At 54.6% G+C, this 25,643-nt stretch overlaps 13 protein-coding genes across 13 annotated transcripts; 4 read left to right on the top strand and 9 right to left on the bottom strand.

The window, feature by feature from the left end:
* Positions 1-312: 312 nt before the first annotated feature.
* Positions 313-2,036, bottom strand: PHACADRAFT_197173 (uncharacterized protein; the record flags this gene model as incomplete). The annotated part of the gene is made up of 7 exons (XM_007397365.1): positions 313-563; positions 641-728; positions 791-934; positions 984-1,080; positions 1,140-1,252; positions 1,314-1,920; positions 1,990-2,036. 7 exons carry the CDS (start codon positions 2,034-2,036, stop codon positions 313-315), a joined length of 1,347 nt encoding a protein of 448 aa, XP_007397427.1.
* A 526-nt stretch (positions 2,037-2,562) lies between these two features.
* On the bottom strand, positions 2,563-4,298 carry PHACADRAFT_258788 (uncharacterized protein). The gene is made up of 7 exons (XM_007397364.1): positions 4,036-4,298; positions 3,690-4,010; positions 3,526-3,638; positions 3,376-3,472; positions 3,181-3,324; positions 3,040-3,127; positions 2,563-2,978 (listed from the first exon to the last, which is right to left on the bottom strand). The coding sequence occupies exons 1-7, from the start codon at positions 4,057-4,059 to the stop codon at positions 2,767-2,769; spliced, it is 999 nt and encodes a 332-aa protein (XP_007397426.1). The 5' UTR covers positions 4,060-4,298; the 3' UTR covers positions 2,563-2,766.
* Positions 4,299-5,632: 1,334 nt separating this feature from the next.
* On the top strand, positions 5,633-6,292 carry PHACADRAFT_258786 (uncharacterized protein). The gene has a single exon (XM_007397363.1). The coding sequence runs from the start codon at positions 5,834-5,836 to the stop codon at positions 6,059-6,061; it is 228 nt and encodes a 75-aa protein (XP_007397425.1). The 5' UTR covers positions 5,633-5,833; the 3' UTR covers positions 6,062-6,292.
* Positions 6,293-6,363: 71 nt separating this feature from the next.
* On the top strand, positions 6,364-7,854 carry PHACADRAFT_258784 (uncharacterized protein). Its single transcript, XM_007397362.1, has 7 exons — positions 6,364-6,461; positions 6,518-6,553; positions 6,607-6,699; positions 6,752-6,968; positions 7,023-7,279; positions 7,338-7,507; positions 7,559-7,854. Exons 1-7 carry the CDS (start codon positions 6,408-6,410, stop codon positions 7,653-7,655), a joined length of 924 nt encoding a protein of 307 aa, XP_007397424.1. The 5' UTR covers positions 6,364-6,407; the 3' UTR covers positions 7,656-7,854.
* A 944-nt stretch (positions 7,855-8,798) lies between these two features.
* Positions 8,799-10,460, top strand: PHACADRAFT_258781 (uncharacterized protein; the record flags this gene model as incomplete). Its single annotated transcript, XM_007397361.1, has 9 exons — positions 8,799-9,007; positions 9,062-9,125; positions 9,180-9,262; positions 9,318-9,469; positions 9,526-9,547; positions 9,601-9,682; positions 9,746-9,784; positions 9,844-10,007; positions 10,064-10,460. Coding segments are annotated over 9 exons (926 nt in total), but the record flags the coding sequence as incomplete, so codon positions are not given.
* A 49-nt stretch (positions 10,461-10,509) lies between these two features.
* PHACADRAFT_210523 (uncharacterized protein) lies at positions 10,510-11,486 on the bottom strand (the record flags this gene model as incomplete). The annotated part of the gene is made up of 2 exons (XM_007397360.1): positions 10,881-11,486; positions 10,510-10,825 (listed from the first exon to the last, which is right to left on the bottom strand). Exons 1-2 carry the CDS (start codon positions 11,000-11,002, stop codon positions 10,510-10,512), a joined length of 438 nt encoding a protein of 145 aa, XP_007397422.1. The 5' UTR covers positions 11,003-11,486.
* Positions 11,487-13,384: 1,898 nt separating this feature from the next.
* On the bottom strand, positions 13,385-15,547 carry PHACADRAFT_258778 (uncharacterized protein). Its single transcript, XM_007397359.1, has 6 exons — positions 15,492-15,547; positions 15,251-15,439; positions 15,013-15,198; positions 13,992-14,955; positions 13,735-13,942; positions 13,385-13,679 (listed from the first exon to the last, which is right to left on the bottom strand). The coding sequence occupies exons 2-4, from the start codon at positions 15,363-15,365 to the stop codon at positions 14,249-14,251; spliced, it is 1,008 nt and encodes a 335-aa protein (XP_007397421.1). The 5' UTR covers positions 15,366-15,439; positions 15,492-15,547; the 3' UTR covers positions 13,385-13,679; positions 13,735-13,942; positions 13,992-14,248.
* Positions 15,548-17,028: 1,481 nt separating this feature from the next.
* PHACADRAFT_210521 (uncharacterized protein) lies at positions 17,029-17,884 on the bottom strand. Its single transcript, XM_007397358.1, has 3 exons — positions 17,543-17,884; positions 17,360-17,483; positions 17,029-17,300 (listed from the first exon to the last, which is right to left on the bottom strand). Exons 1-3 carry the CDS (start codon positions 17,749-17,751, stop codon positions 17,148-17,150), a joined length of 486 nt encoding a protein of 161 aa, XP_007397420.1. The 5' UTR covers positions 17,752-17,884; the 3' UTR covers positions 17,029-17,147.
* A 707-nt stretch (positions 17,885-18,591) lies between these two features.
* PHACADRAFT_258774 (uncharacterized protein) lies at positions 18,592-19,979 on the bottom strand. Its single transcript, XM_007397357.1, has 3 exons — positions 19,628-19,979; positions 18,866-19,568; positions 18,592-18,813 (listed from the first exon to the last, which is right to left on the bottom strand). The coding sequence occupies exons 1-3, from the start codon at positions 19,905-19,907 to the stop codon at positions 18,672-18,674; spliced, it is 1,125 nt and encodes a 374-aa protein (XP_007397419.1). The 5' UTR covers positions 19,908-19,979; the 3' UTR covers positions 18,592-18,671.
* A 553-nt stretch (positions 19,980-20,532) lies between these two features.
* On the bottom strand, positions 20,533-20,928 carry PHACADRAFT_48332 (uncharacterized protein; the record flags this gene model as incomplete). Its single annotated transcript, XM_007396499.2, has 2 exons — positions 20,533-20,611; positions 20,669-20,928. Coding segments are annotated over 2 exons (339 nt in total), but the record flags the coding sequence as incomplete, so codon positions are not given.
* A 185-nt stretch (positions 20,929-21,113) lies between these two features.
* PHACADRAFT_175251 (uncharacterized protein) lies at positions 21,114-22,318 on the bottom strand. Its single transcript, XM_007397356.1, has 6 exons — positions 22,251-22,318; positions 21,922-22,191; positions 21,813-21,863; positions 21,693-21,758; positions 21,568-21,633; positions 21,114-21,514 (listed from the first exon to the last, which is right to left on the bottom strand). The coding sequence occupies exons 1-6, from the start codon at positions 22,260-22,262 to the stop codon at positions 21,467-21,469; spliced, it is 513 nt and encodes a 170-aa protein (XP_007397418.1). The 5' UTR covers positions 22,263-22,318; the 3' UTR covers positions 21,114-21,466.
* Positions 22,319-22,452: 134 nt separating this feature from the next.
* PHACADRAFT_258770 (uncharacterized protein) lies at positions 22,453-24,079 on the top strand. Its single transcript, XM_007397355.1, has 5 exons — positions 22,453-22,708; positions 22,759-23,026; positions 23,084-23,461; positions 23,515-23,691; positions 23,745-24,079. Exons 1-5 carry the CDS (start codon positions 22,460-22,462, stop codon positions 23,894-23,896), a joined length of 1,224 nt encoding a protein of 407 aa, XP_007397417.1. The 5' UTR covers positions 22,453-22,459; the 3' UTR covers positions 23,897-24,079.
* A 57-nt stretch (positions 24,080-24,136) lies between these two features.
* PHACADRAFT_258769 (uncharacterized protein) lies at positions 24,137-24,961 on the bottom strand. The gene is made up of 3 exons (XM_007397354.1): positions 24,576-24,961; positions 24,433-24,524; positions 24,137-24,383 (listed from the first exon to the last, which is right to left on the bottom strand). The coding sequence occupies exons 1-3, from the start codon at positions 24,945-24,947 to the stop codon at positions 24,368-24,370; spliced, it is 480 nt and encodes a 159-aa protein (XP_007397416.1). The 5' UTR covers positions 24,948-24,961; the 3' UTR covers positions 24,137-24,367.
* Between the last annotated feature and the right edge of the window lie 682 nt (positions 24,962-25,643).

Genomic DNA, 25,643 nt, shown 5'->3' with positions numbered 1-25,643 from the left:
GGCAGCGCGTGCAGGACACCAACGAGAACGAGCTCATGCCAATCACGCTGGATAGCACGTTCGCGGATAGCACGGCCAGGGTGTTCGTGCGCGCGCTCAAGGTCACGCTGAGTAACCACGAGATGGCACTGACTCCGAAGTTTGTTGCGAAAGGGCACTAGACTGGTGGCTGTCGTCAGTATTTTGCTGTGTTCAGTTTCGCTCTCAAGCTGCTTGTTTCGTTTGTCTAGCGTACAAGTGTCGTCACTAGAATCTTCACAGAACGACGCGGAGTCCGGAAGTTCGGAGCCCACGAGCGTACGATAATGCGCCTCACAGCAGATCCCCGTCCTGCCTCAAACTCACGTCGACTTTCCCGTGTGCCCAGTGGCTGATCAGCACGCCGGCCATGGCATTCGCCGGCGGGCCCTTGAACAGCGGTTCGTTCTTCGTCTTGGCGGCGTCCTCCGCCGCCGGCGCGTTCTCTTCGACGCCCGAGTCCCACTTCGGCGCCTGCTTCGCGGAGGCGCCGTCGGCGTTTGCGAGGACGGACAGGACCTCCTCGCGAGTGAACCACCGGGCGTCTGCAGGAGAACATGAGGGTGTTCAGGGGGGCGTTAGTGTTACGTGGAGAGGGTGGGGAGAGCGGGGAAAAGGTCACCTTCGAGCTCGTTGTCCAGGTCGGTGCGGACCGGTTCAGAAGGGTCGGCGACGGCGTAGTAGCCCGCCATCACGTTCGCGGGGAACGGCTGTGGTTGAGGAAGCATGTCAGGACCTCCGGCAGCACGGCTCAAAACAACGTCCGGCGCACCCATGGCTGCGTCGAGGAGTATTTCATCCCGAGCACTTTGACGCCGGCCTCTTCCCAGAGTTCGCGCTGAACCGTGTCCTCGTGGGACTCGCCGGGCTCGACGAACCCAGCCAGCGCCGAGTAGAAGTTCTTCGGCCAGTTGCGCTTGGGGACGTCAGTCGTGGCGTCGTGTATAAGTCGATGCATTGCTTACGTTGCGTCCGAGGAGGATCTTGCTGTTGTCCGGGCTGACAGTCAGGATGATGACCACCGGGTCCGTTCGCGGGTGCATGTAGTTGTTCAAAGCTTTCCTAGAGGCACAATATTCAGCCATGTGTCATAGATTTGTGCGCGTCAGAAATATGCTTACGAGGTGGGGCATGGCTTCTCAGCCGACTTTGCAGCCCATGGCAACAGAGACGTACATCCGTGCTTCCACCCAGCCCAGAGCGTGTATACTGGCGAACCACACCCTGCACAGAACTGTATTCACATACTTGAGCCCCCAGGTGTCAGCCAAAGCACCTAAACGTCAAACACCGACCTTGTTTCTCGCCGTCCAGTCCACGAGCGTCCTCGCAACCGAGAAGACACCGCTGTCGAACTGGTCGATAAGGCTCATCGCCGCGCGCCCGTCGACGAACTCGAGCTTCGCGCCGTCGCGCCCGGGCTGCGAGCCCTGGAGCGCCGCGTCAACGTTCGCGGGCGCGACGTCACTGACGTCGAGTGAGAAGTATGGCGTGCCCTGGATGCGCGCGACGACGGCCTCGGCGCCCTGACGCGCGCTGAACTCAGTTGACGGCAGCGCGTGTGCGCCCTCGACGGTCTCGTGCAGGCCGAGGAAGACAACGGGCGGGCCGTGCATGCGCGCAGCCTGCAGCTCCTTCACGTCCGCGGGCGCGGCATCGCCTGGGTTCTGTGCCTGAGAGAAGAACGGCTCCGGCCCGAGCAGCGCAAGCACGTCCTGCGTCGACAGCCGGGCGAGCGCAGCGGTGCCCGTGGGGGGCGTGGCGAGTAGGGGCTTGCCCTCGTTGAAGAGCACCCAGCGCGTCTCGGGGGAGCGCACGACGGCGTTTAGGAATCCAGGCGAGGTGCGCAGCCAGGCGAGCCGATTGAGGGGGGCGCCAGCAAAGTAGTGGGTATAGCCCTTGCTGCATGCACATGGGCAGGCGTGTAAGTATCTGAAATACCTCTCGGTGTGCTCGCGCAGGCCGACTTACGCAGAGCTTGCGTACGAACGCACTTGGATCTTGTGTATCGAGCGCATCACGATGTTGTCAGGAGCAGGTTGCGGCCGCGAACTTGCATGCATATGTACTCGTCCGTCGCCGGAGGGTTTCAGTGGCTTGCCACTCGGTTACACGAGCTCGTGATCAACTGAATGGTAACATTCGTCAGCCGCGCGTCATGGGACCCCTGCGCGAGACCGCCCGCGTCCGAGGCATCCCGAGTACACCGCCGGTCTGCTATGGGCCTGCTGCAGCCGTCCTATTCGGAGACAACAGGCAACTCGGTCAATGACGATGAGGCCAGGAACGGGCATGCACCCAATGTGAGCGGCTGCTGCAAAAGCAGTGAGGTTCAACCGCCGGTGCGCATCTCAGGGACATGCACGTTCACGCTCAGAGGGCGCGCGTAGAGTTCCACATGCCCGAGTTTCGTAGTCGACATGCATATCAGAACGTCAGTCCTTAGGGAGTTTCAGGTTCGGCAACTCAGATTAGGACGGAGCCGGAAGGAAAGTGACGCTATCTCAACGACCACTTCTAGGTCACGGTCAAAAGGCAGGACGCAACGAGGCTACGGAATGTTCCTAATCGCACCCTTGAACGAGTCCTCTACCAACCACGGCTAATGAATGACCGTAAGCTAAATGATCCAATTCGATATACCTGGGAACGCCGACGGGTGTCTAGAGTGAGATATCCGAACGGCCGCACTTACGTCTCTATTGTACAAGCAAGGAGTGTGCGTCGGATTCAATATTCGGGCCGCGCCTAGAGACGTGATTCCGTGCCAGTGATCACGAACTTACGGTGGGCCCAGTCACTGATGAGCACACCCGCAATAGCGGTCAGCGGTGGGAGCCTAAACGGCGGCTCGTTTGCGCCGGCGTCAACAGGCTTGAACGGGTCATTTCCTCGCAGCTTGGTGCCTTCAGGAGAGCTAAGGACGGCGAGGATCTCCTCGCGAGTATACCATCTAGCGTCTGCATCCGCGGAAATAATGTAAAGAGAAGCACAATGGGCAGAGCTCCGTAATGTCCGCACCTTCTAGCTCATTATCGAGGTCTATGCGCGTAGGAGCAGTTTCGTCTGCGATAGCGAAGAAGCCAACCATGAGATTTGCAGGGAAAGGCTTAATTTCCGAAATGAGTAAGGGTACGGCCCGCGCACAAGACAATAACTGACCCAAGGTTGTGCCGAGTGGTACTTGACACCCCAAACTCTCAGTCCTGCCTCTTCCCATAGCTCGCGTTTCACCGCATCTTCGAATGTCTCGCCGGGTTCTATGAAGCCAGCGAGAGCAGAGTAGAACTTGCCCTGCCATTTTCTCTGGACTTTTGGTGAGAAATGACTTAACAGCACATTGTGATCGGTGCTTACGTTACGACCCAGAAGAATCTTGTCGTTCGCCTCGTTTATAACTGCCATGATAACGACGGCGTCAGTGCGTGGGTGCGTTTGGTTGTGCAATCCAACCCTGAGCGACGAGATTCAGTGTCAGCGGCGCTTCGCGGAAGCAACACCACTTACGCGGTCGCGCACGGCTCCCTGCCTTCGTTCTGAGCCCAGGGGAGCAAGGACGAGCACGAGAGCTTCCAGCCGGCCCAAACCGAGTACAGGGGCGAACCGCAAGACACGCAGAACTACAAGAAATGTTGATGCCGTGATCTGCGAAATACAAGAAGCGGACGCACTTTGTTCCTCGAGTTCCAGTCAACCATGGCCCGTGCCTCGGCAAGTAAACCACCCTCAAAATAGTCCATGCTACTCATGGCTTGCCTCGCGTCCGTGAACACGAGCGACTTGCCGTTTCGCGATGCCTCCGCGTTCTCTAAGACCGCATTCACAGCCGTTTCCTCAAGATGGGTCACGTCAAGCGTAAAGTAAGGTGTTCCTTGAATCTTGTTGATCACAGCCTCAGCGTCTGCTTTGGCGTTGAAGTCGCTCGAAGGCAGCGCGTGGTTGGCAGATTCGGGTCGTGCAAGCCGAGGAAAATGATACCGGGACCACGCATCCTGGCAGATTCGAGCACGGGGACACCGCGTTCAGCGATATCTCCGTCATTCTTGCCTTGTGCGAAGAAGGGTTCAGTGCCGAGGAGCGGGCGGACATCCGTGGTCGCGAGACGGGCAACAGAACGTGCCTTGGTCTCTGGGTCGGACACGAAGAGGGTCTGGCCGGCCTTGAAGAGCACCCAGCGCGTGGTAGTGCTGGTCACGATAGCGTTGAGAAAGTGTTCTGAGGCGCGCAGCCAGGACAGACGGTTGAGCGGGGATCCTCCAAAGAAGTTGACGGGTGCCTGGCTGAGAGACAATAAGGACAGATGTTCTTGCCAGCAGAGTTCGCTGCTTACTTCTGTGCCATCTTGGAGATGAGTGGTCGTGCGAGGGCGGAAATTGCAGGTGAGACCCTGGTGGTCGATGACAGAGTACTTATCGGTATGACGAGCTCAGGTGTTCTGCTTCGTCAGCGACGCGCGACTGCGACAGGGTAGGGGGTCGGCCAGCGTCGGGTAAGCGGGCTCCGTAACCAGTTTTGTCATCGCAAGCAGCTTTTTCGGCGCCGCGCGCGGCGTTTCCTTCGTCATCAGCGGTATTGCTTGGGGGCAGAGCAGGGAGGTAAGTGCTCTCGAGACTCCAAGTCGATTCCCACTGATTGTGGCCGTTCCAAACTAGGCAACTAAGGAAACAGACGCCCAGCACTGCAAAGCGCCCCGGTTGCGCTTTGCCTCTGCCCTCTCTCACCGACCGTCAGAGAAACACGCAGCTCTGCGGGCCTCGTGGACTACGCATTCATCGCAATCTGTCTCCTGTCCATCTTCTTGCCGTAAGCCGGCGGGCGAGGCAAGATAGGAGCTCATGCCCTCATGTAACCACGTCCTGGATCTCCGAGGTCTGAGCTTGACGCTACGGCAACCTCTCCGCCCTGTTCCAATCCTTATATTACATGGGAAAGCGGCGCGCACCTTGCCGCCGCCCGCGGTGCGGCTTTGACAAAATTGTGACGGTGCGAAATCTCTCTGAGGCGCGAGCTTTTGTCCGTCGTTCTGGCCTTCGACAGGGTCCTGAATTGCATTGCCACCGCTCTGCACGCGCTGCGTCAGGACACGCTGGTGCCTCGCATGATAGCGAAGGCGACCGTGCGCTCCAATGAATGCATGGGATGTGACGTGCTGCTCCAGGCTCTCTTGGCCGCCATCCGGCGCGTGTTCAGAAGAGATGGTCGTGAGTCGTACCCCGTGTCCTCTCCCTCGTTGTTTCCCCATTGTCCCTCAGGCCTCAGTATCAATCTACCAATTTCTTGATTTACAGATGATCGCCGTGTGTTTGTCGTGTGTTATCTGACCTATTGTCCGCATAGATGAGTTTTGCCTCCGCCGCTCCGCGCCTTCCGACCCCTTCAGAATACTAATGCTGGTCCAATCTCCATTATTATCCGCGCCTGAATTGCTCCGTCAACAATGTCTCTCCGTTTCCGGCCGTTGACATCTCAATAAAGACCACATTTTCCCTCTTCTTCCCCAGGACCGCGCAGGAACTCTCTTTCATACTGCCATTTTGGGAAACGCAGGGCATCGTACCCCTGCATCTTTACGGAAGTGCGTATGTTCTCTCTTTGGCTCTTACGCTTTGAAACCTTGGCTCACAAGGGCCGTGGGGGCAGAAGAAGCTCCGAGAGGCGTCCCGGCATGCAACACGCTGAATGAGCTGTCTTATATAAGAACCAACCTTGTCTCTCATGCCCTATCTGTAATGACCCCTCGACGACTCTAGTACGCTCACTATTTTCTGTCCCATTGCTGGGTCTAAGGAACTCTAACATTCCTATCGCAACCTAGATGGCATCGGACTCGTCCGCCTACGCTCTTTCCCACGCCCTCCCGAACGCCATGCCCCGCCGTCCAATTCACATGTCTCCCGCCGAGGCCATCGCCCAAGCCTGGCAGCGAGAATCAGAAGAATCGAAAAGGCATTGGAGGGCGGCCGATGCTCGTACGAAAGAGCGGTACTATGCTCCTCACCCCTGGTCGTCTACGGGTCGAAAGACGGTTGGGACGAAGATGTGAAGGATCTATGGGTTTGAGCAATCTTGGGCTGCTGGTATTTATTTTTTAGGCGATGACCATCCCGCCGCCCATTCGCTTATTTATTCGTTTGTTCATCCCTGTCATTCATATTTTTTCTTGCTTTTTGCTGTATCTATACCGCGACCACGCCCCCTGCACATGCTCGATGATCACGGATTCCTCAAAGTGTATCCAGCGTCTATCTTATCTTGTCTGCTCCCGCAAAAGTTGCTATCTCTTAGTGTGATTGGCTGGGCGCTGGACGGCTTGAAACTGACTCGCTGACGGCCCCCCAACACGTCCGCATCCTCGTTCCTTGCTTCCGTACCACCAAGTTGCCTCCAGGATGTCGAGGACGGCACAAGACCTCATCGCTGGCACGGCCGGTGGTATTGCACAGGTGAAGTTGCTCGAATGACGGGTGTTAAGGTGGTGCGTTGAGCAAGGTCGTCACAGGTGCTGGTGGGCCAACCTTTTGATATTGTCAAAGTTGTCAGTGCGCTCTTGCGAGTTCTGAACGAGGAGAAGCTTAATGTTTCTTGCAGAGGATGCAAACTGCTCCAAAAGGAACGTACCGTGGCATGCTCGATTGTGCAGGAGGTATCTTCAAGAACGAGGGGCCCTTGGCATTCTACAAGGTGCGTCAGCTATTTTTATTCGCTCGGACTGGAACGCAATATTGTATTACAGGGTACTTTGACACCGCTGCTCGGTATCGGTGTCTGTGTCTCCATCCAATTCGGCGCCATGGAGTACTCGAAACGTCTCTTCGCGAAGCGCAACCTTGAGAGCGGCATAGGAGGTCCACGCGGTATTCTTCTCACTGGCCCACAGCTCCTGGCCTCAGGTGCGTTTGCTGGCCTCGCGAACGGCATTGTCTCAGGTCCGGTCGAGCACATCCGTATCCGTAAGTTGCGGCCGGCCGCGTCTTCTGGGTTGTTGGACTCAACGAGGCTTGTAGGTCTGCAGACACAGTCAGCGACAAATCCGGAATATAAAGGCCCGTGGGACGCCATCAAGAAGATCCACGCGAAACGTGGCATTGCTGGCATCTACAAGGGTCAGGTCGCTACTCTCTGGCGCGAGGGCAGCGGCTATGCCGTTTATTTCTGGGCGTACGAGAAGCTCATGCAACGGGAAATGGCGACGAAACAGATTGCACGCGACCAGGTCCACCCCGCCAAGACCGTTCTATTCGGTGCTGCTGCGGGCTATGCCGTACGTGTCACCGTCGCACATATGAGTCCAGGGTTCGGTTATGCTGACCCTGGTACAGCTTTGGGCGGTCATATACCCAATAGACATGATCAAGTCTCGCATGCAGACCGATGGGTTCTCGCCCGCGGACGGCCAGAAGTATACTTCGATGCTCGACTGCGTGCGGAAAGTGTGGCGAACAGAAGGCCCAGGGGCGTTTGTGCGCGGTCTTGGTCCAACTGTCATCAGGTATGTCTCCCACCTTTAGCTGCACTTCGTTGTTGCTCAACATCGTCAAAGGTCGCCATTTGCCAATGGTGCGACCTTCCTTGGGTTTGAGATGGCGAACCGGCTCCTACACAAGCTGGTGCACGAGGAAAGCGTGACTCCGTTCTAGACGTTATCATATCGTACCGCTAGGATATTTAGCTGGTAACTTATGCTTGGATCTCACTTGGACTTGTTGCTCGGCTGACCAATAGATGTGACTGAGATAATGTATATAGTGACAAACCCGCGAACGATTGCCTCAACGGCATCGTTATATCACACACCGGTGCAATGCGACTGCCGCATAGACTAGTGGCTCTCCATTGATCTCTTGCGTCGCTAAGGAGCAGTGAAGACGCTATTTATGCCACTCTTGCTACGGGCCTGGGCTTCGTTCGTAGAGCTCGTGTGCAAGCACGAGGTTCAAGTTCTGTTCAAGGAAGCTCGAGGCCGCCTCTAAGAATGGCAGCAAACATATGTTAGCGAAGGAGCGGGACACGTTGGTGAAGGCTAGTGATACCGGGCTCGGGTATCCTGGGTTGAGTGCTCATGCGGGCTGAATAGAAACATCGGATATTGCACCACAATTCTCAGCTCAAGCGAGCGGGTGTTTCAGCTTTCTCAATCGCATAGAAACCTAAGTATCGCACTACCTCGCGTTAGAGCACGCCAATATTCCCGTACTTCGTCCAAAACCAAGAGTCTCGCAACGATACAGGAACGGATGTACCTCTCCACGAGGTTCTTTGGGTTCTAAGAACAAATTCGTAACAGCTCGTTCCAACACGACAGAAATCATCCAGGAGCTTCTCCGAAGGAGCCAGCAAGCGCGTAAACGAGAACAGGAGTATTTTGTCTGTATGAAGCGGTGCGTACCGGAAATGTTTGCAGACTGTCTACTGCTCCTGAGTGTCATCAGCATTCATGGAGTCCCCGACGTCGCTTAGGGACGCAGCTTGTCGATTAGATAGTACTCAGCATACTATGATCCGGAACAGAACCAAGTTATATATAGTTAGGATCTCAGGGCAAGCAATGCACAGCATTTAATAATTCGATTTTTGAGGTCGCGAACGTTCTTCAATGTAGTGCACGCTAGTAGGATTTGTCTCGTTACCGTTTGCCGTTGGGATTAATACTACGCCTGCCAAATTTGGACACTGACCTGCCCATTTAGCTTCTGCCATATACGGCGGAGCGCCATGGTATTGAAATGCCGTACACTCGCTTGTTCTCTCCCACGTACAGGTTGTCCAGCTCGTCCAGCATAAAATGAGGTCGAACGCATCATCCCCGCCGCCGCCATACGACGAGTCGGACGCAGCGCGCAAGCACGACCTTCAGGCCTCGTTTGCGCAGCTCACCCGCCAGCACGTCGAGATCCGGATCCTATTCATGAAGGTCGCCACGGAGCTCGAGGCGTCGCCTAAGATTGGCGGTGAGCACATGCTGGCGAAAGAGTGGGATGCGTTGTCCAAGGTGAGCGACTTGGGGACGCATCTCCAGCAGAAGACTCAGGAGTACGGGTGTTAGAAACACAAGAAGCTGTACCGAGATTCGCAGCACAACGCAAGCGCGTGCGCGAGCTTTCTCAAGCGTGAGTCCTCCTGAACATTACTCTGACATACGGTTGAGTTCTGTCCTGCATCAGACTATGCCGGCGTTCTCATCCCTCTGTCTAACGGCCGGGCAACGACGGAAGAACAGAAAGCTATAATCACCAACTTCATGGAGGTATGCGCCATTTGATACGAGTGCGGGATAAGCTGAGGGCAAATTGTCCTGGTAGGGTATCCCAGGACACAAGGAATCGGCTAGGCAGATCTCCGAAAACTTTGACGAGCTTGCAAGGGAAGTCGAACTATTTCCCACGAAAGTTGAGAGGACCCTCAAGGAAGCCGAGAGTGGTTGGCTCCAGACGCTGAAGTCTGGTGTGGAGTGGTGAGTCTCGACGGCACCGACACGTTATCAGATCTGAATGTCCATAATGGCTGTAGGGTTTACAATGCCATTGAGAAGGTATGATAATGATTATGTACGGTCTGAAGGCAAGCTCACTGGCATTTATTCAGGGTCTACGAATGCTGCTTACTTCCATCATTAATGCATTCCGAAGCGTACTCTCTTGCGCTAAGGAGATGCGCTTCTCTTGCGGTGAGCTCTTGAACACAGGATTATTATACTCCATTCGTCCGGCTCTGATACGCAGCCCTTCAGGCCCATTTGTGAGGCACATGGATGTTAGCATCGTTATAGGCAAGTCCCTTACAGCCACATGTGGCGAGGTAGTTCTGATTAGTCGTCTGTGCACTCAGCTCCTCCACCCTCGGGCTCCTCCTCGAAGGGTGAGCTGCACGACGTGAAGGCTGCCGCTGAAGAGATCGCCGAGAAACTCACTGGCTTCGAGGACGCGTGGCACTTGACCTCGATCGCGTGCAATGACCTGCTGCGTAACGTTGAGCGTGCTGATTATCTCTCTGTGAGTTTCTGTCATCGCTCGCTTAAAGTCCGCGCATTCAAGTTGTTCTGTTGCAGTCGATGCCTGGCTCTTTCCACGCGTATCTTGAGCCAGCTGAAATTCAAGGCGTATATTATCCCATGGTGCATTGCATGGAAGCGTACGCTCGGGGGAAGTCGCTCGTTTAGGGGAATTTGTCAGAATTCCTCTCAGTTCGTCGCGCTTCGTTGTCGCTTAATTGTCACTTGTCTTCTTTCTCTGACTAGGATTATGCACTTGCTGTAATTTTAGGAATGCCTAGCCTGTCCACTTGGCTCTCGCATGTTGTCCTTGTGGAATGAAGTAACATAACTGGAATGGAGATTAAGATGTTTGACTGGCCCCTATTCGTGGACATACTTGCATATGGAGATGGCTACTGTATAGCTGATGCATCAAGCTATGTGGCGATGAAAAACTCTGGCATCCCGGCCTGCGTCTCACGGCAGCATTGTGTACTGGTAGTTTCTGATGTCACCCATGCTTAGTCTGAGTCTGAGTCCGAGTCCGAGTCTTCTCCGTCTCCTCGTTGGCGCTGCCGAAGCTCCCGCCATGCCGCCCTGTCCTCCTCGCGCTCTCCATCGGATGGCGCCCAATCATCATCATCCTCATCCGGCTCTTCCTCTTCTTCGACCTCGTCTTCCTGCCACCCGAGCTCACGCCATACCGCCCTATCCTCCTCGCGCTCTTCATCACACGGCGACCAATCATCTTCCTCTTTGTCTAAACACTCGATCTCATCTTCTGAGAATTCAGCACGGCAGTTTGGACACACTCGTGGGTCGACCCGATCGAGACAGCTAGTAGTGCAACATGGTACTTAGCCCCTATCGAAGTAAAAAGAGAGCTACTCACTCGCGACAGAAGACATGACCACAGGGGATGCAATACCTTCGGTGGTTCTCGTCGAAATCCTCTTTGCATATCGGGCATTCGTCGTCGACATAGACAGCTGGAAGGGTCGATCGCCCGGACATGGTCGCTGCAGACAACGAATTATAGTTGAAAGTTGTGGTACACTGTTGACGGTTTGGTTTGACATACCGGAACGATGCGTGCTTTTCCTATACCGTGGATCGACTACTTAGGCGTTAGGGTTCGTCCTAGAGCACTTTCCCTTCGGCCTGGTGTGCGCTCACTGCGGACGTGCACCAGAACACACTCTATCCGCGCTGCCTCCATTCACGGGACACGTCGAAGATAACAGCTGCAGCGACGACCATACCATCGAGGCGTGAGCTCAAGCTTATAAAGCTTTATGACTCACTTCTCTCGCATCTTCTGCGCAACGATTCTCTCTCTCGGGAGCGGTTTGATCAGGCGTGGCCAACATGGGTGGTTTTGTGATAAATTTCGCGTCTCAGGTACGAGGTCCTGACCCGCATTACACGTCGCCCGTTTGCGTCAGGCACTATCGAGCGTGTCGCGTTTCTTGTTCTGTGTAGTGCTGGCACGGCAAAGAGTATACAGAAGTGAAAGAGACGCCCACGTCATCTGACTGGACGCCGGCGCTTTTAAGTGCTTGCCTTCGCTTTGCAAAGCCCCCATGACAAAGATAGGCTCACCCCTATATCACGGTGGAGGACGCATCAATTGATCGCCGACGCATTGTGGGCGCCGAAGACAAGCAGCGATTCGTTGTTCAGATGACCTCGGATGTAAAGCAAAGCAGCCACGTAAGTTAGTTTTCTGATTTACAAGAACAGATAGCTGAATATAGAAGGGAGAAACACGAGACCAGAAACATCGTGTGAAATCAATCATTATCGCTGCCAAGCCGAGTTGGTCTAAACTACGACAAGTATCATCTCGGGTCCGCCCAACGCTAGCATGACGGCGGAAGAAACAAAGCGTGATGACTCAGGTCTCGTGAGGCTACGAGAAACCAAGACCAGCCCCCCACCAGATCAAAGTGAACTTGCTGGCGTTGGCGGACCGACGGTTAAATTGAAGATAAACGCGTGAGTAACTTCTGGTGGTCTGAGCAGTGTGACACTGACTTGGATAACAGACCTCGGCAAGGATGGTCACGCTCGACGGCCGCATGGCATAACCAGGGAAAGGGTCTCAGAGAGTCTTGGCGTGCCGGCGAAGCTCGAGCGGGCATGGATCCTGCAACTGAATCCCAGCGGGACCGAACGCGAACGTGTCGTCATAGTCGTTTATCGTCCTAATTCTCAGCGACAGAACGCGAACGACATGCCAGCGCATGCAGTGTCGATCTTGCGACGGGGCTTACCTGCCTCCAGAACGCAATCATGACCTCTGCGGTGTACTCGACCTTATGCTGTGGCGCGGGGTCATAGGTACCTCTGCAGGTGCGCTGTACAATTTTCGTGCGCCGGTACGGCTCATATCCGCGGGTCAGGGGGGGGCAAGATGTCCATTCAGTCACCAAGGAAGAGCGGTCGCTGGGTTCGGAGAACCGTACACACCGCAATGCAGAACGAGACCTTGGCACATCAGAGGAAAAGAGCTCATCCTTGTCTCCATCGGAGTCATGAAGCCGTCCCTCGCACGCACTCAACAGACTGACGCCCCCGATACCGATACACGAGAACTCATTGGTTCCGCTCGCGAGTCATGACGACGTAGCCTGGGTGGATATATGCGACGTTTGGTAGATCCTGCAAACCGGGACGAATCGCTCTCCGTGGGAGGGGATGGACAGGCAGGACAAGCTGCTGATGGGTCACCGGATGCATCGATTGGGAGTCTTCTTGACGAAGCGATAGTGCAAGTTTGGGTGAAACTCGCTGTTAGAACTGGACGAGAGTGCCGCTCTCATTCCAACAACCTGCCAACGGCGATTCGGATAGAATAATCAAGGTTATGAGATGTCTGTACCCTCCCATAGCTCTATCACGGTCGCTCTGAGAGAGGCACTCCGAGGCAGGGCAACATTGAGTCGGCTATTCACAGAAACTGACTCGCAGGAAGGAAGGACGGCCATCTAGAAGATGGAAATGGACAAGCACTGCCACGTCCACACACCATAACACAGCTAACATGACCTAATGAGAAGCTCTTGTTGAAATGGTGATATACGCGCCACACTTCTTTGAATACCGGTAACAGCAAACGCCTACATGCCGTCATCAGGGATTATGAGCGCAGCCTTTGACCTCTGGAACTGAGACCAGACGGTCATATCATGTTAGCCTTCAGGCCCCCAGGCCCAGCACAGGGCAGCAAAGACCCTCGTACGGAAGAGCCATCGGACGCCCAGGGCCGGCCAAAGCTGTCAACTAAGCTACCTGCTAAGCTCTCCACCCTGCCCGCAGGTGGCACTCGATTCGAAAGCGGAATGGAGCGATTTATTCATTCAGAACGTCGTCTGTAGGTTTCAAAATATATTTATTTGCCGATACCATTCCCGACTAAGCATAGTAGTATGTCCTCCATCACTCGTTAAGCCTATGGCTTAACCGGCCCACAGCTCTCCTAACGGCAACCAATCTCAAGTGTCTTTGCCTTTTATCACCAAGCCTCATTCTTGCATTTCGTCGCAGCAGAATTTCGAGTAAATATCGAAGACAGCGTTAGAGGAGCACTGTGTGAGACATATAGAACATCCCAGACCTAGAAAGTACTACCACCGGTGTCGAATGTCGCAGTGAACGCGTCATCAAGCCACATGCTAATCTCAGGCCGCTGGATGGTGGCAAAAATCAGTTATTGGTCCCATACAAGACCGTTGGCGACGCACCATGGTTGCTGAGCTAACATTGGGGGGATTATATCCGAAGACTGGAATCAAAGTCTTGCCGTAGCGATGAACCCTCCGTTTGGAATGGTATGCCCTTTTTCTTTTCTCACTTTGCGTCCGTGTGTTTCTGTGACGACGATCTGTCGGATCGTGCAAGAGGCGAACTCCATTCCGCTCTCGTTCTTATCTGCAAATTTATGTACGTTTCTATTCTCAGAGTAAGTGAAGTGCGCAAGCGGACGGAGCAAGTCACTGACCTCAACGGGTTTTTATTACAACATACTGGGATTTGTACATGAGATTTCTCGTACAAGCAGTAATGGAAAATACAAGTCCGTAAGCATACATACACAAGCACTGAGGATGTCGTTTAGTTCAGGGCATACAGGGGGAACAAGAGTGTCCTTGGTCAAGAAAGCACATAATTATCCAGAGCTGTGGTATCCACTGGTCAGTCCGGTCATTCAGTCGTAACCTTGTCAGTTAATTGATATGCATCCGGCTGTCCAACAATCTAAAAATGAAGCGGTGTAGCCTTGACACGAGGAGACGATCGAATGGAAAGGAGCCTAGGCTGCTCTGCCTTCAGGCCCACGAACTCGATCACTCGGCGGTCCGTGCACGGCGGGACAATGTCATGTCCCACGGGTGTGCAGGCTCCAGACTGCGGCGCAGACACGCGAGCGGGCAGCTGCATCATCATCGCAGCGAACTGGTCACCGAGGTGCCCGTCAGGCGCCACGCCGACGGCGGGGTTGTCGAGCGTTGTCGAGCGCGACGGGCCGTACGGCCACGCGACGACCGAGTCTGTGTCGTCCGGCGTCGCCTCTGCATCGTCCGCTGTGTCGTCAAATTTCGGGGTGGACATTGCGGGACCAAGAGCGAAGAACTCGAGATCCGAGAGTGCTTCCAGGGCGGACAAGATCTGCGGTTGGAGAGGTACAGGGATATCGCCCACTGCGCCAGCCAGGGCGCGGCGCGGCGAGCCCTCGACCATGGTGTCGCTGGGGGAAACAAGCTCAGAGGTGATAGACCGTGTCTCTGTCTCCGAAGACTGATCGTTCCCGTAGTTCTGTTGCGCCAGCCAGTTGCGAACCCAGGTAGAATATTGCTCTATCAGGTCAATGGCAGCCTCGATGCCTTGGCTTGCTAGTGTATCGGCAATGTGGAGCACATCAGGAGGCGACAGTCGGCTAAAAGGTACTTCCCAGTACCGCCGCGCTGCAGATTGGTCACGTATAAGCTGGGATCGAGGACAGCTGGGAATTAAAGACGTACGATCTTCTCCATGACTATCAAGCATCCTGTCGACGTACTCATGAGGATCCGTGTACATGAGCTCGGCGGGGAGAGTGGGGAGCTGAATAGGCTGCATTGCGAAGGCACTTCTCTCGTAGCTTGCGCTGGAGATAGATGGCGTGCGGACTTTGATTTCCGCCGTGAGAAGCTCCTTGTCGAGCTCATCTGTTCATAAGGGATCAGTGTACCTGACGATAGAATGGAGCAAGTGCTTCACCTTCGCTGTCCAAGTTTGCGTCGACCTCTTGCGCCTCATCGTCGACATTGACGTTCAGAGATCTTTCAGCAGAGGTTGCAGTGGTGAGCTCCGCAGAAGAACCAAAAGTGTTCATTGTCGATAAGACTGCGTGGTCCTCTGCCTTTAATACGGGTTCCGGGAAACTGCATGACGTCTCATCGTCTACACCTAGATAACAGTCGGTTACACTGCGGCACTAACAGCCAAACGAACGACTCACATGATCCCTGTGCACACCCAAATGGAAGGACGTACAAAGCGCCGTTTGGCGAATCAGGCGTTTGGGAGAAGAAATCTTCGTGGTGAGGGCTGCGCCGGTCGTAGTCGGAGCTGAGAGGTGTGTGGGGATTAAAGGAGTCGAAGGCGCCGGCCACATCTGAACCTGGCTCTTCCGGCGCAGGCGAAGGCGGGTTAACGCCAATGAGTGGGACGGTGAGCGAGTCGGAGGAAGTATGGCGGGACGGGTGGTGGTATGAAGGTTGTGTACCTATGATGCGTGGTCCTCGAGTGCCCATATCGGCACAAATGCCAGTTTCCTCCTGAAGGACAGCAGTTAGTGGGTTTTTTAGGATCAACCTATTTGCACGCACTTTGACCGTCCTGTGAAAGTATTCCGCTTCGCGCTTGAACCTCCAAGCCTCCATGAAGACCTCAGAGGAGCGGCGACGCTTGGAGGCGGCGATTACAGTAAAGAGTGAGTCTCTGCAGGCAGACACTCTATTCACGTTACGTTAGCATAGTATTTATTTGGACTGGAAACTATAGCTCACTCTTTGTGCATATCCGCCAAAGTGGTCGGGCAGTCTTTAGACGTATACACCTTGCGCTCGCTCTCGATCAGGTCCCAAGCACCACACCTGAGATGCTCTTCGCCCTGTTCCACGAACCTATCCTTGATGCTATCGTATATGACCCTGTGCCATAGGATGGGTATCGAACTGCTCTTCCGCTTCGACTTGAGCGCCGTGCCAGGCGAAGAGGACAGTTTGGGTCCTTCAGGAAGCCATCCAGCGACGAGCCGACTAATCGCGCGAGGTCCCTTGGCGGCAACGTCTATCTCGTGAAGGAAGGTACCCACAGCCTGCATGGCTAGGGAGTCCCTTCGCCGGGGCATGATCGAGTCGGTTAGAGATGGGTAGCGTCAGGTCAGTTTGACCTGAGGGGCGACTAACAGTGTTTCTTCATATACGTCCTTATCTTGCCTTGTTTATCCGTTGCTGAAGGCATCATGGATACCGTGCCATCGACGAACACAATACCGTCGCCAGGACAGCTTTGAATTCCCAGTGAGCCGAGTATGGGCACCGAGAACAACGCGTCTAAGATCGATGATGTCGACGATACGATGCGAATATCGGGGCGATGAACGACCCAACCATCGACTTGGCTGATGGTAGGGGTAGCATCTCGTTAATTTCTCAGGGCATGTTCGAGACCAAGAGAGAGAGCGACGGGAGACCGGTGAGGCGGAAAACAAAAAGCACGCTTAGCAGCTCGGCGCCAGTTCCCTGGGAACGGGTTCAACTTGCCAAAAACCCGAACTGCAAGCTTGAGAGGCAGTACTAGTCGCGGAGAGCTGATGATGTAACAGATGCGGTCAGTTGGATCAGGCAGTTGAGGAGGGCAGGGCCATGAGACTCGTTGCGAGGGGCCAATGTGCCAAGGGCCTCGCCTCAGGCTCAGGTTCAACGCTCCCGGTGCATGGACCGGACTCCGAGAAACACACATCCATCAAGTAATGAAAAAGACCCGAGCCAATGACCAGTGTTCCGCCGGCAAGTAATAGTTCGTCAGGATGGATCCATACATTATCATGGCAGTCATAGTATACAACTTTCAGGACCCGCAAGAAAGCAGTTTCGACTCCGACTCGGCCTCAAAGCCTCGGTTTCACCAAATCGATGTCATAACCGTACAGCGACGAGTCCGTCACAGATGTGGCCGACTCGTCCGGAAATTTGAACAGTCTCAGCGTGTTTGGCGGGGACGACATGGGCGTTGGCTTTCTCTCCGCAGCTTCCAATGCCTTCTGCGGTAACGATAAACGTCATTAGGTCTTCAAGCTGAAAGCGAGGAGAATCCACCCACTAATACATCTTTGTGAAGCAGCTTTGCTTTACATTTATATGCGTATGCTTCTGAAACGAGCTCTGCGGAAATGTTCGTGGGGTCATCAAGTGTCTCCATTAGACTGTCCCGTTCAAAGCTCAATCTAACAATGCACAGTTAATACGCAGGTTATTTGCCTCACGAGATGGAGGTAGGGCGTACGTATCGTGGCTAACCCGTAGGTCTGCATATATCTCAGGATCGATGATCCTACTCTCGTCATGCATGCCATTAAACGCCTCTCTCTTGTAGGTGTCACCGCGGCCCATAACATGCTCGTAGACACGCTTCCACACGTGCTGCAAACTATCGAGGTGCGGGTATACGAACTCTGCGGACGGGGCAGAGCGGAATGGAAGGCTAATGTGCATGCTGAATGGAAGCCTGGCGGGAGGGAGGAGACGGTCGTGAAGATGTCGGCGTACGCACACCCCAGCCGCAAGCCAAGGTGCTATATATGGGTCTGCAAAAGCATGTGCGCCACGAGACGAAACACATATCCCAGGAAGGAAAGTCCACCCACGCCCCCAGCCCACCAGACGGGCGTGCCAGGCGCACGACGTGAGCACGCATATCGGAAACAAGGCTCCAGGGTTGGGACCTTGTACTGCGGCGGGCGAAGCGAGCTCGCATCCTGTACGGAGCAGCAGTTGCGCCTCCAAGCTCTTCGATCAAACCCGTCCCGCCGCATCAGGTGGCGCAAATAATGCCGGCAGTGCACGTACACAAGACATATATCGTCCCTGGAGACCGATACGGACCGCCGGGCGGGAGCTAACTCCGCACTCAGCGACAGAGCGCGTACGCCGCGAGGCAGCGACAGGGACGCAGATTAGGTTGTAAGCGCGAGGAACCAAGTGTGCGCGGCGACAAAGCTCGCCTTTTCAAGCGCGCAACATGTGGTGTGGCTTAAGCTTTGAGCTGCACGTTGTCCCTCGGCAATGGAATGGGATGGCGCGGGATCTTACAGTAAGAACGGCTATGTGTGATTAATGGCCGCCCTGATCAACCGCCTCGCAACGAGCCACTATTGTCGACGCTGAACAGGGTGGCACGCAACATCAAGACATGACGGTCGATTCGCGTTCACGATACGCTAAGCATAGCGCCAAAACTACCGTCAGGAACAGGCGAGAATTAGACTGTAATAGAAAACTCACCCAAGAGAGGCTATATTGAAGAGGTGGAGTCGCGCATAACGAATGACGGGGAGTATGTAAAAATATCGAATCAATTGCTTTGACAGTCCATGCATGTAAATGTGACACAGCGGATAGCATACAGCAGACAGTTAGTCCCTCTTGTGGCCTCCAGCGACAGCGCCAGTAAGCGTGCTGGGCAGCTCCTGAGAGCCGACGGCAGTGAGCAAGCCTATGGAGCCTCCGACAAGCAAAATAAGAGCAATGACAGTTCCGCCAAGTAGCACGAACGGTCTGATCGGCACATGATTAGCATAGTTCGGGTAGAGATAGCTAGGCGACTCACCCGCTAATGTCTTTCCGCTCGCACGCCTCGCCAGCCCACTCCTCAGTGAGTCCCTTCTCATTTACGGTTGCTGCACAGGCGCAGATGTAGCAGGTCCTGCCGAGCTTTGTCGCCGCAGCACACTCGCCATGGCCGCTGCAGCTGTCGGTGGAGTTCGCGCACGCGTCGGAGGTCTGGAAGCACGTCGAGACTGCGCTGATGGGCGCAGAGGGCGGCAAGACAGGGGGTGCAAGGGGCGACTGTGGTTCGTCAGCGCGCTTCGAGAGCGAGGACGACGGCGAGAATGTCAGGACCGCGAGCGTGAGGTCTTGGCGCTCCATCGCGCTGGCGAACACCGCCTGCAGGGTCTTAAGTGCAATCTGGTATGCCTCAGAGTCTTGGCCGTGCTCTTCTGCGAGTTCCTTCAGGCCTTTGAGCTCCAATGCAGCGAAGTTGGCGTAGCCAGACGCGCTTGTGGGCTCGGCATCGAGGTAGTCGACGAGAGATGACACGGAAGAGATGAAGGCGCGGTTGGCTTCCGTAGGTGCGGAGAAAATATCGAGGAAACGTGTTCTTGTTTGCGAGGAGGGAGAGAAAAATTCTGGGAAGACGTTGGTGTACAGCTCTGCAGCACGGTGAATGTATGTCTGAATCAGAGGGTAGAGCGTGTCCATTGGCGGACTGGGCAGTTCAAACGTAGGTTTCATGTTGAATGGAAGAATAGCTGCGAGTACGGCATCCTTTTTTAGTATACTTAGCCATTCAAAGTCCTGCAGAGCGTACCTCGTGCATCCTCATCACTCAGGGTTACTAGAAGTGCATCCTTGGGCGCACTTCCAACAACAGCCTCCTGCTCCTGCAACACACCATTCCAAAGACCAGCTCCACTTCCCACACTTTCAAATTTCTCCAGTCCGAAGTGTTTAGCGAGCACGAGACTTGCATGTCTTGCATCAAGTTCCGCTGGTACGGGCGCAGCCAGCGGAGGATGGAGGTAGACTGTAACCGCGTATGCGGGGCTGATGAGGCAAACAGCCCACAGAGCTATGTTTGCAGCTCTCATGATGATATAACGTGTGTGCCTCGCAAGGTATCGGAGGACGAAAGGCGGCAGAGGAAAGCGAAGGCTGCTCCGTACAACGACGCTTGCGGCCAAGTTGACGTCGGCGGGTGTGACCGGTATTCTCCGGTAACGCGTAACGATGTGATGAATGACCGTGACTAGTCCAAGGTTCGCTAGCTCATCGATGTAGAGGTTTGTCCTCGAAAGAAAATTATACCATATCTATATAACTTTCCACTCTTCAGCAGCTATGTGCTGGGGTTATAGCCATGATATGTACATATCACCTCTGAGGTCACAGCGCGCCACAAAGTCTTGAGTTACTAAATCTGGAAGGGAGAGGTCGAACAGCCTTCCCTGACGGTCCACACGACCTTCCATATGAAAAAAACGAAGCGCAGAGCAGGGTATTATCAAAACAAGAAAATAGGAAAAGAATTTTCATGAATGTCAGGTAGTCAATTATGACGTCACTACGATATAACGTTCCAGACATGGTGGACAACTTGAATAAAATAAAAGTGAAGGACATTAAGCTGCAAGAGAGCGGCATAGGTATCATAGGCTAGTGGCCTACCCGGCAGCGATGATGAATGCAAGTGAAGAGGATGAGAAGTCTAAGTGCTCAACCATGGCGACCAAGGCCCCTGGCGCTCTTGCTGACGCTCTTGGCCTCGGCTTGCTTGAGCTTCGCACGCCTCGCCCTGCACAAACAGATGTAAGCTGATTGTTTCAGCTTGTATGCTCAAGCCCAAACTTACTCCTCGAGAGTTTCCTGCTCTAGCATCCTCACATGCTCCCTTGCTTCACGGACAGCAGATCTCGCCTGCCCCAGCGCCCAGTCCGCGTCTCGCTCACGGGCCTCTGCGTCGCCGACCTTCTGGCGCGCCGCAACGATAGACGAATCGTTTCTGAGGTCTGGGTCCGACGAGGAGGAACGTCTGCGGCTAAAGAATCCACCAGAGCGGCTCGAGGCGGTGGTGCTGTAGTTGTCGTTGGTATTGTTGTTGTTGTTGTTGTTGTTATAGCCGTTGTTGCCGTTGTTGTAGCCATCGTTAGGCGAGGTGTCGCGGTTGCGCGAGAAGATGGAGCGGGAACGGGTTGGTGGAGGCGACTGCTGCGGAGGTGATGGCGGCGGCGGAGAGTTGTTGTGCGATTTGAACAGCGGCATCTAGTAAGACGGTGAGACTCAATTAGCCGCAGAAGAGTAGAGATGCATACTATGCTCGTTGATTAGCCGCTAAAGATATAGATGTGCTGGTAAGGGTTCGCAGACGAGTTGGTGAGTAAGGTGAGCCCCCGTCTTCCTTATAAGTTCTTCACTGGGTTAGACGTCAGTGGAGCACTATCAAGGAGAAAGGCGGCTTATCAGGGGAAGAGCCACAGCCAACAGTGAGACTGTGGGTCAATGGATGCTGTGGCACCAAGACGTGGAGCAACAAATGGAGTGGAGCGCGCTCGCGCAGTCGATAGCATTTGAAAATACACAATGATACACAGCAATTGTAGGTTTCGAAAGCAAAGTATGCAAGTGAGTGAACACGAGAGGAGCTGAGGCATCATTCAATAACACCCAGGTGGTCTTCTTTTATTGTCCCAATAGCGAACTGCGAACAAGTCTCAGTGTTTCGTAATGGAATGTATATATAACGCAACGCACAATTTCCGTCGCATCCACACGGGTTCCCACAATTTTCAGTCGGACCTTCGTGTTCTTCTCGATAATCTAGAATGGGCAGCGAAGTCAAGGTATCCAGCGCTCCACCCGTAGGATAAGCCACGTACCTGCTCGTCCGAAGCAAACGAAGGTGGATTTGAATTGGGGTCGAATTTCATGTCGGGATGTATGAGCTAAACATGTGAGATTTGTCTGGGTTGAAACGTTTTCGAACGAGATGTACACACTTGGTGAGACACGAAGACAGTTAGCGGTCCGACGTCCGCGAAGAAGCCCATCTACAAAGCAGGGAAGGCGTTGACGATGTGTACTCAAGTGCTACAGGTCGTGACGTACCTTGTTGACGTTATTCACAACACCATCCACCACCTCACCCTTAAACGGTTTGAACACAATGGCTCGGTACCGCGTAATGAACTCCGCCTGTCCACTTCCTGGCAGCACCATGCCTTCGCCAATATTCAGAATAGTTACGACCGCAATGATGTATCCAAATTGTCCAGAACATGTTCCCTCGACATCGGCATAGAGTTTCGACTCGAGGTACTGGAGCATCCGCGGCCCAAAGTAGGATGGATGGAGGAGGATCGTGTGCGTGAGTTCTTTCTAGTGAAGTGAGGCAATCTTTCAAAACGAAGATAAGTAATTTATCTTGGTAAACTCACAATGAAGAACATGCCGGCGCAATCACAGTCTGACCTGGCAGATGCGCTGGGGGACGAGGAGGACGGTGTTCAGAAGCGCGAGGGAGGAGCGCCCGTAACGCGACGACATGAGCGCGGCGATCGCCGCAGTGCCGCAGCTTACTTATGCAAAGCAGCTACTTACCTCTTTCCCTCCACGCAACCATCTTCACACCGCCATACAGCCGACAATGGATACTCTTGAGCCATACGATGAGCAGGCCGAGCACCACGACCAGGAACGGTCTCCGCCGCAAGCTCAGGAGCACGCTAATGAGCCTGCAAATCCGGCCGTCGCGCAGTTAAAGAGCATGTTCCCCGACTTTGACGACGCCGTACTACAGACAGTGCTCGAGTCTGTCTCTGGGGACCAGGATGCCGCTATCGACTTGCTTCTTGGGATGAGCGACCCGTCCTACGTCCCGGCGACACATCATCAGGTACGTCACCGTCCACTATCCGTAGCACCCGCGTACTCAAATGGCCATAGAGTACAACAACACACCCAGAACAGCCGTCATCGCTCGAACTCGATGAGGCCCTTGCACGGCAGCTTCAGCTAGAGGACGACCGTGCTCATGCAGAAAGCCAGCAACGCACCAGGGGCCAGAGCTGGTCGCGGCGCCGCAACAGTCAGACGCAGCAGGATCAGACGCAGCAGGATCAGGCGCCGCAGGCCCAAGGACAATCTCCACAGAACTCTGGAGGGGGACCAGATCTCAACGAGATCAAGGAAACTTTGAACCAGATGGCAGAGAGTAAGTTCTTCATACACCTCATTCGTCGATACACTCATTCTGATCGTCTCCACCCAGGCGGAAAGCGAACCTTCAGCTCCATCGTCTCCCGTGCAAAGGCTAAGATCAACGAGTATCAGCAGTCCCGTCCGAACACCCAGCAGCAACAGCAGCAGGAGCCACAACATCCCCCGCCGTCCTGGGGCTCTACCCCCACGCAGAAGCAACCGTCGCCCGGCGCCGCGAGCCTCCCGAATTACTACCACGAGACGCAGCAGCCTGTCGACCGGCACGCCGCGAGCCAGGCGTACGCGCACTACTACACTGTCGCCCCAGGCGACTCCCCCGACCTCGGTGAGGAGGACGGCTGGCAGCAGATCTCACGGCGCGGGCGCAGGTCGGAGGAGAAGCCTCTCGCGGAGCAACCCAAGGCCGAAATCAGGGGATACGACCTCGGTGCGCCACTCACAATGCCTCTCTGTGAACGCGGGCTAACCCAGGTATCTCAGACTCGTTGGATCACCTAGCCACCCCGTCAACGAACACGTCCGTCGCAAACAGCCCCATACCACCCCCAGCTGCTCCTACTGAGCCTGAGCCTGAGCCGACAATACCCAGAGTGACGACCCCACCAAGCGACATACTTCGGCCGCCACCGACTCAGAGCGGCAGTCCGCTCAATCCCGGCATGTCTTGCCTGGCCCTCTCCTCACGGTTCTTCTACTGACAGCCTCTCCAGCGAAATTCGGTCTGCTGCCGAAGCGTCCCGTGTCGTTGCTCACACCGCAAGCATCAGGTGCTAACGCCATCGCTCGAGAAGCAAGCGTGAGCGAAGACGACGAGGATGAACTTGACTACGTGGAAAACCCGTTTGAGGAGCACAAACACTAAGATGCTGTATGATTGGACATTCGAATGCGGGACTGTGTATGCGTATCGGATGAATGTAGCGGTACGTCTGTGTCATCAACCTAACGAGAAATTGTACTTCGGACGTCTGAAGTAATCTACACCTTTGTACAGTAGCACAGTGCTTTCGTCACCAGTTTGCTTTCGACCTTCATTTTGCATGGCTAATTCATATACCCTACCTCTGCTGCTGTAAGTCACGCCAGCGGCCTATTCCAGTGGCGAGATCTGTATATTGTGATATGTGAGTGTGTTGTTACATGTGGCCATCGGACAGGACACGTAGAGTGATATGACTTGTAGGATAGCGACTTTAGATACGACAAGCAGAGATGGGGGACATGGCATGTGTAACATAAGATAAGTGGAGTGTTGACATGTATAGAACAAGAGGGCGGAAGCTGACAGAAGCGATCATTGAGACTTCGAAGAGTCCTTGCCTGTGGCTGTCGGCTACCACTCAAATTCTCTACCCCGAGCGTTAGCGCCACATCATAAGTACGGCCGGTAAGACATACCCGGTGCATTTCGCAAACAGATAATCCTTCCCATTGACATGGATCATGCCGTCCTTGAGAATACACTTCCATTTGTTTTTGACGCGAGCCACCTGGTCCAATTGTTAGCGGACAAAAGCATGATCGACGCATATAAGGCGTACCTTATCATATGTACAGAAAACAATATCGGTTTCCGCACCACCCGTAGGGTCGTCCCGCTCGCCCTCAGAATCCGAGTCGTCTAGATCGCTGTTGATGGCCTCGTCGTCATCTTCTTGGTCTGCACGCGATTGCATCGGCTGCGGCAAACTAGGATGCGCAGAGCCACGGGGTGCGTATGTAGCTGGTGGCGGCGATGCTGATCCCGACTCCGAAGACGACGATGGGCCGTCTGCCTGTGGAATGCGACTAGGGCCAGCCGCGGAGGGACCATCTGTTTGGGGAATCCGACCATTTGTTGCGCCATTCTTGACGGGCTGAGCCGGTGGGGCTTGATACCTAGCAGTCGGTGCCGGGGGAGCAGGGAAAGACATGACCTGTCCACCAGGTCTTGGAGGTTGAGGGGGGATCTGTGGACCTGGCAAAGACTGCACATTATACGGCGGAGGAGGGGGAGGCGGTATGCTGGGTCCGCTGAGCACAAAGCGAGGATCAATAGGCTCGGTCTTTATTTGCGGTCCTCCCGGCGGAGGCGGCGGGGCCGGGTGCGGATACGGATAATATTGGGGATGCATAGGATGTGGCGGATATGCATGATGGGGAGGTGCATGCGGATGGTGGGCTCCATGAGCCTGGACAGAGGGATGCGACGGGTTGTGTGGGGGAACGGCTTGTGGCTGCTGCGGCGGTGTCTCAAACTCCGCGACATGGGACGCAATCACTTTCGCTTCCCATTTCTATAACAACAGTGAGTAACGATAAAAGTACACAGGCAGCAGGGAGCCCCAGTGCTGCTTACATGCTGGAGTTCGGCGAGGACCTCCTCGCTGACGCCGTACTCATCGAACTCGGACTTAATACCGGCGATCACATCGTCAATGACCGCTCGGTAGATAGAAGGCTAACGTCCGTATGCAAAAGCCATGTGTGGTCGACGGTAACACGTTGACGATGGCAAGTTTTGGATTTGGGAGGAACACGGCACACAATATACTCAGCGACATGCTCTCGAATAGCTCGACACCATGGTCGGTGAGTAGCTCACCACTATTTTATTGGACATGACGTTC

This window comes from Phanerochaete carnosa (assembly GCF_000300595.1).
Source record: "Phanerochaete carnosa HHB-10118-sp unplaced genomic scaffold PHACAscaffold_6, whole genome shotgun sequence".
NCBI lineage: Eukaryota > Fungi > Basidiomycota > Agaricomycetes > Polyporales > Phanerochaetaceae > Phanerochaete > Phanerochaete carnosa.
Note: the sequence above shows the minus strand (reverse complement) of the source record. Positions and strands in the feature narration are given on the sequence as shown.

What these genes read in the sequence shown, in the direction of transcription:
- PHACADRAFT_258788 (XM_007397364.1), bottom strand. Translation starts at nt 4,059, where the DNA reads ATGACGGAGATATCGCTGAACGCG. An exon ending in CGGAGATATCGCTGAACGCG is followed by an intron (nt 4,011 to 4,035) that starts GTGTCCCCGTGC and finishes CGAATCTGCCAG; the next exon opens with GATGCGTGGTCCCGGTATCA. An exon ending in CCTCGATAATGAGCTAGAAG is followed by an intron (nt 2,979 to 3,039) that starts GTGCGGACATTA and finishes CCGCGGATGCAG; the next exon opens with ACGCTAGATGGTATACTCGC.
- PHACADRAFT_258786 (XM_007397363.1), top strand. Translation starts at nt 5,834, where the DNA reads ATGGCATCGGACTCGTCCGCCTACGCTCTTTCCCACGCCCTCCCGAAC.
- PHACADRAFT_258784 (XM_007397362.1), top strand. Translation starts at nt 6,408, where the DNA reads ATGTCGAGGACGGCACAAGACCTCATCGCTGGCACGGCCGGTGGTATT. An exon ending in GGTCGAGCACATCCGTATCC is followed by an intron (nt 6,969 to 7,022) that starts GTAAGTTGCGGC and finishes CGAGGCTTGTAG; the next exon opens with GTCTGCAGACACAGTCAGCG. An exon ending in CTTGGTCCAACTGTCATCAG is followed by an intron (nt 7,508 to 7,558) that starts GTATGTCTCCCA and finishes ACATCGTCAAAG; the next exon opens with GTCGCCATTTGCCAATGGTG.
- PHACADRAFT_258778 (XM_007397359.1), bottom strand. Translation starts at nt 15,365, where the DNA reads ATGAACACTTTTGGTTCTTCTGCGGAGCTCACCACTGCAACCTCTGCT. An exon ending in CGCAAACTTGGACAGCGAAG is followed by an intron (nt 15,199 to 15,250) that starts GTGAAGCACTTG and finishes CCTTATGAACAG; the next exon opens with ATGAGCTCGACAAGGAGCTT. An exon ending in TGATAGTCATGGAGAAGATC is followed by an intron (nt 14,956 to 15,012) that starts GTACGTCTTTAA and finishes ACCAATCTGCAG; the next exon opens with CGCGGCGGTACTGGGAAGTA.
- PHACADRAFT_210521 (XM_007397358.1), bottom strand. Translation starts at nt 17,751, where the DNA reads ATGCACATTAGCCTTCCATTCCGCTCTGCCCCGTCCGCAGAGTTCGTA. An exon ending in CTACGGGTTAGCCACGATAC is followed by an intron (nt 17,484 to 17,542) that starts GTACGCCCTACC and finishes GTGCATTGTTAG; the next exon opens with ATTGAGCTTTGAACGGGACA. An exon ending in TGCTTCACAAAGATGTATTA is followed by an intron (nt 17,301 to 17,359) that starts GTGGGTGGATTC and finishes TCGTTACCGCAG; the next exon opens with AAGGCATTGGAAGCTGCGGA.
- PHACADRAFT_258774 (XM_007397357.1), bottom strand. Translation starts at nt 19,907, where the DNA reads ATGAGAGCTGCAAACATAGCTCTGTGGGCTGTTTGCCTCATCAGCCCC. An exon ending in GAGTGATGAGGATGCACGAG is followed by an intron (nt 19,569 to 19,627) that starts GTACGCTCTGCA and finishes CCGTACTCGCAG; the next exon opens with CTATTCTTCCATTCAACATG. An exon ending in GAGCGGAAAGACATTAGCGG is followed by an intron (nt 18,814 to 18,865) that starts GTGAGTCGCCTA and finishes TGTGCCGATCAG; the next exon opens with ACCGTTCGTGCTACTTGGCG.
- PHACADRAFT_175251 (XM_007397356.1), bottom strand. An exon ending in TTGTGAATAACGTCAACAAG is followed by an intron (nt 21,864 to 21,921) that starts GTACGTCACGAC and finishes CCTGCTTTGTAG; the next exon opens with ATGGGCTTCTTCGCGGACGT. An exon ending in CTGTCTTCGTGTCTCACCAA is followed by an intron (nt 21,759 to 21,812) that starts GTGTGTACATCT and finishes TCACATGTTTAG; the next exon opens with CTCATACATCCCGACATGAA.
- PHACADRAFT_258770 (XM_007397355.1), top strand. Translation starts at nt 22,460, where the DNA reads ATGGATACTCTTGAGCCATACGATGAGCAGGCCGAGCACCACGACCAG. An exon ending in TTTGAACCAGATGGCAGAGA is followed by an intron (nt 23,027 to 23,083) that starts GTAAGTTCTTCA and finishes GTCTCCACCCAG; the next exon opens with GCGGAAAGCGAACCTTCAGC. An exon ending in AATCAGGGGATACGACCTCG is followed by an intron (nt 23,462 to 23,514) that starts GTGCGCCACTCA and finishes CAGGTATCTCAG; the next exon opens with ACTCGTTGGATCACCTAGCC.
- PHACADRAFT_258769 (XM_007397354.1), bottom strand. Translation starts at nt 24,947, where the DNA reads ATGTCTTTCCCTGCTCCCCCGGCACCGACTGCTAGGTATCAAGCCCCA. An exon ending in TTTTCTGTACATATGATAAG is followed by an intron (nt 24,525 to 24,575) that starts GTACGCCTTATA and finishes CAATTGGACCAG; the next exon opens with GTGGCTCGCGTCAAAAACAA.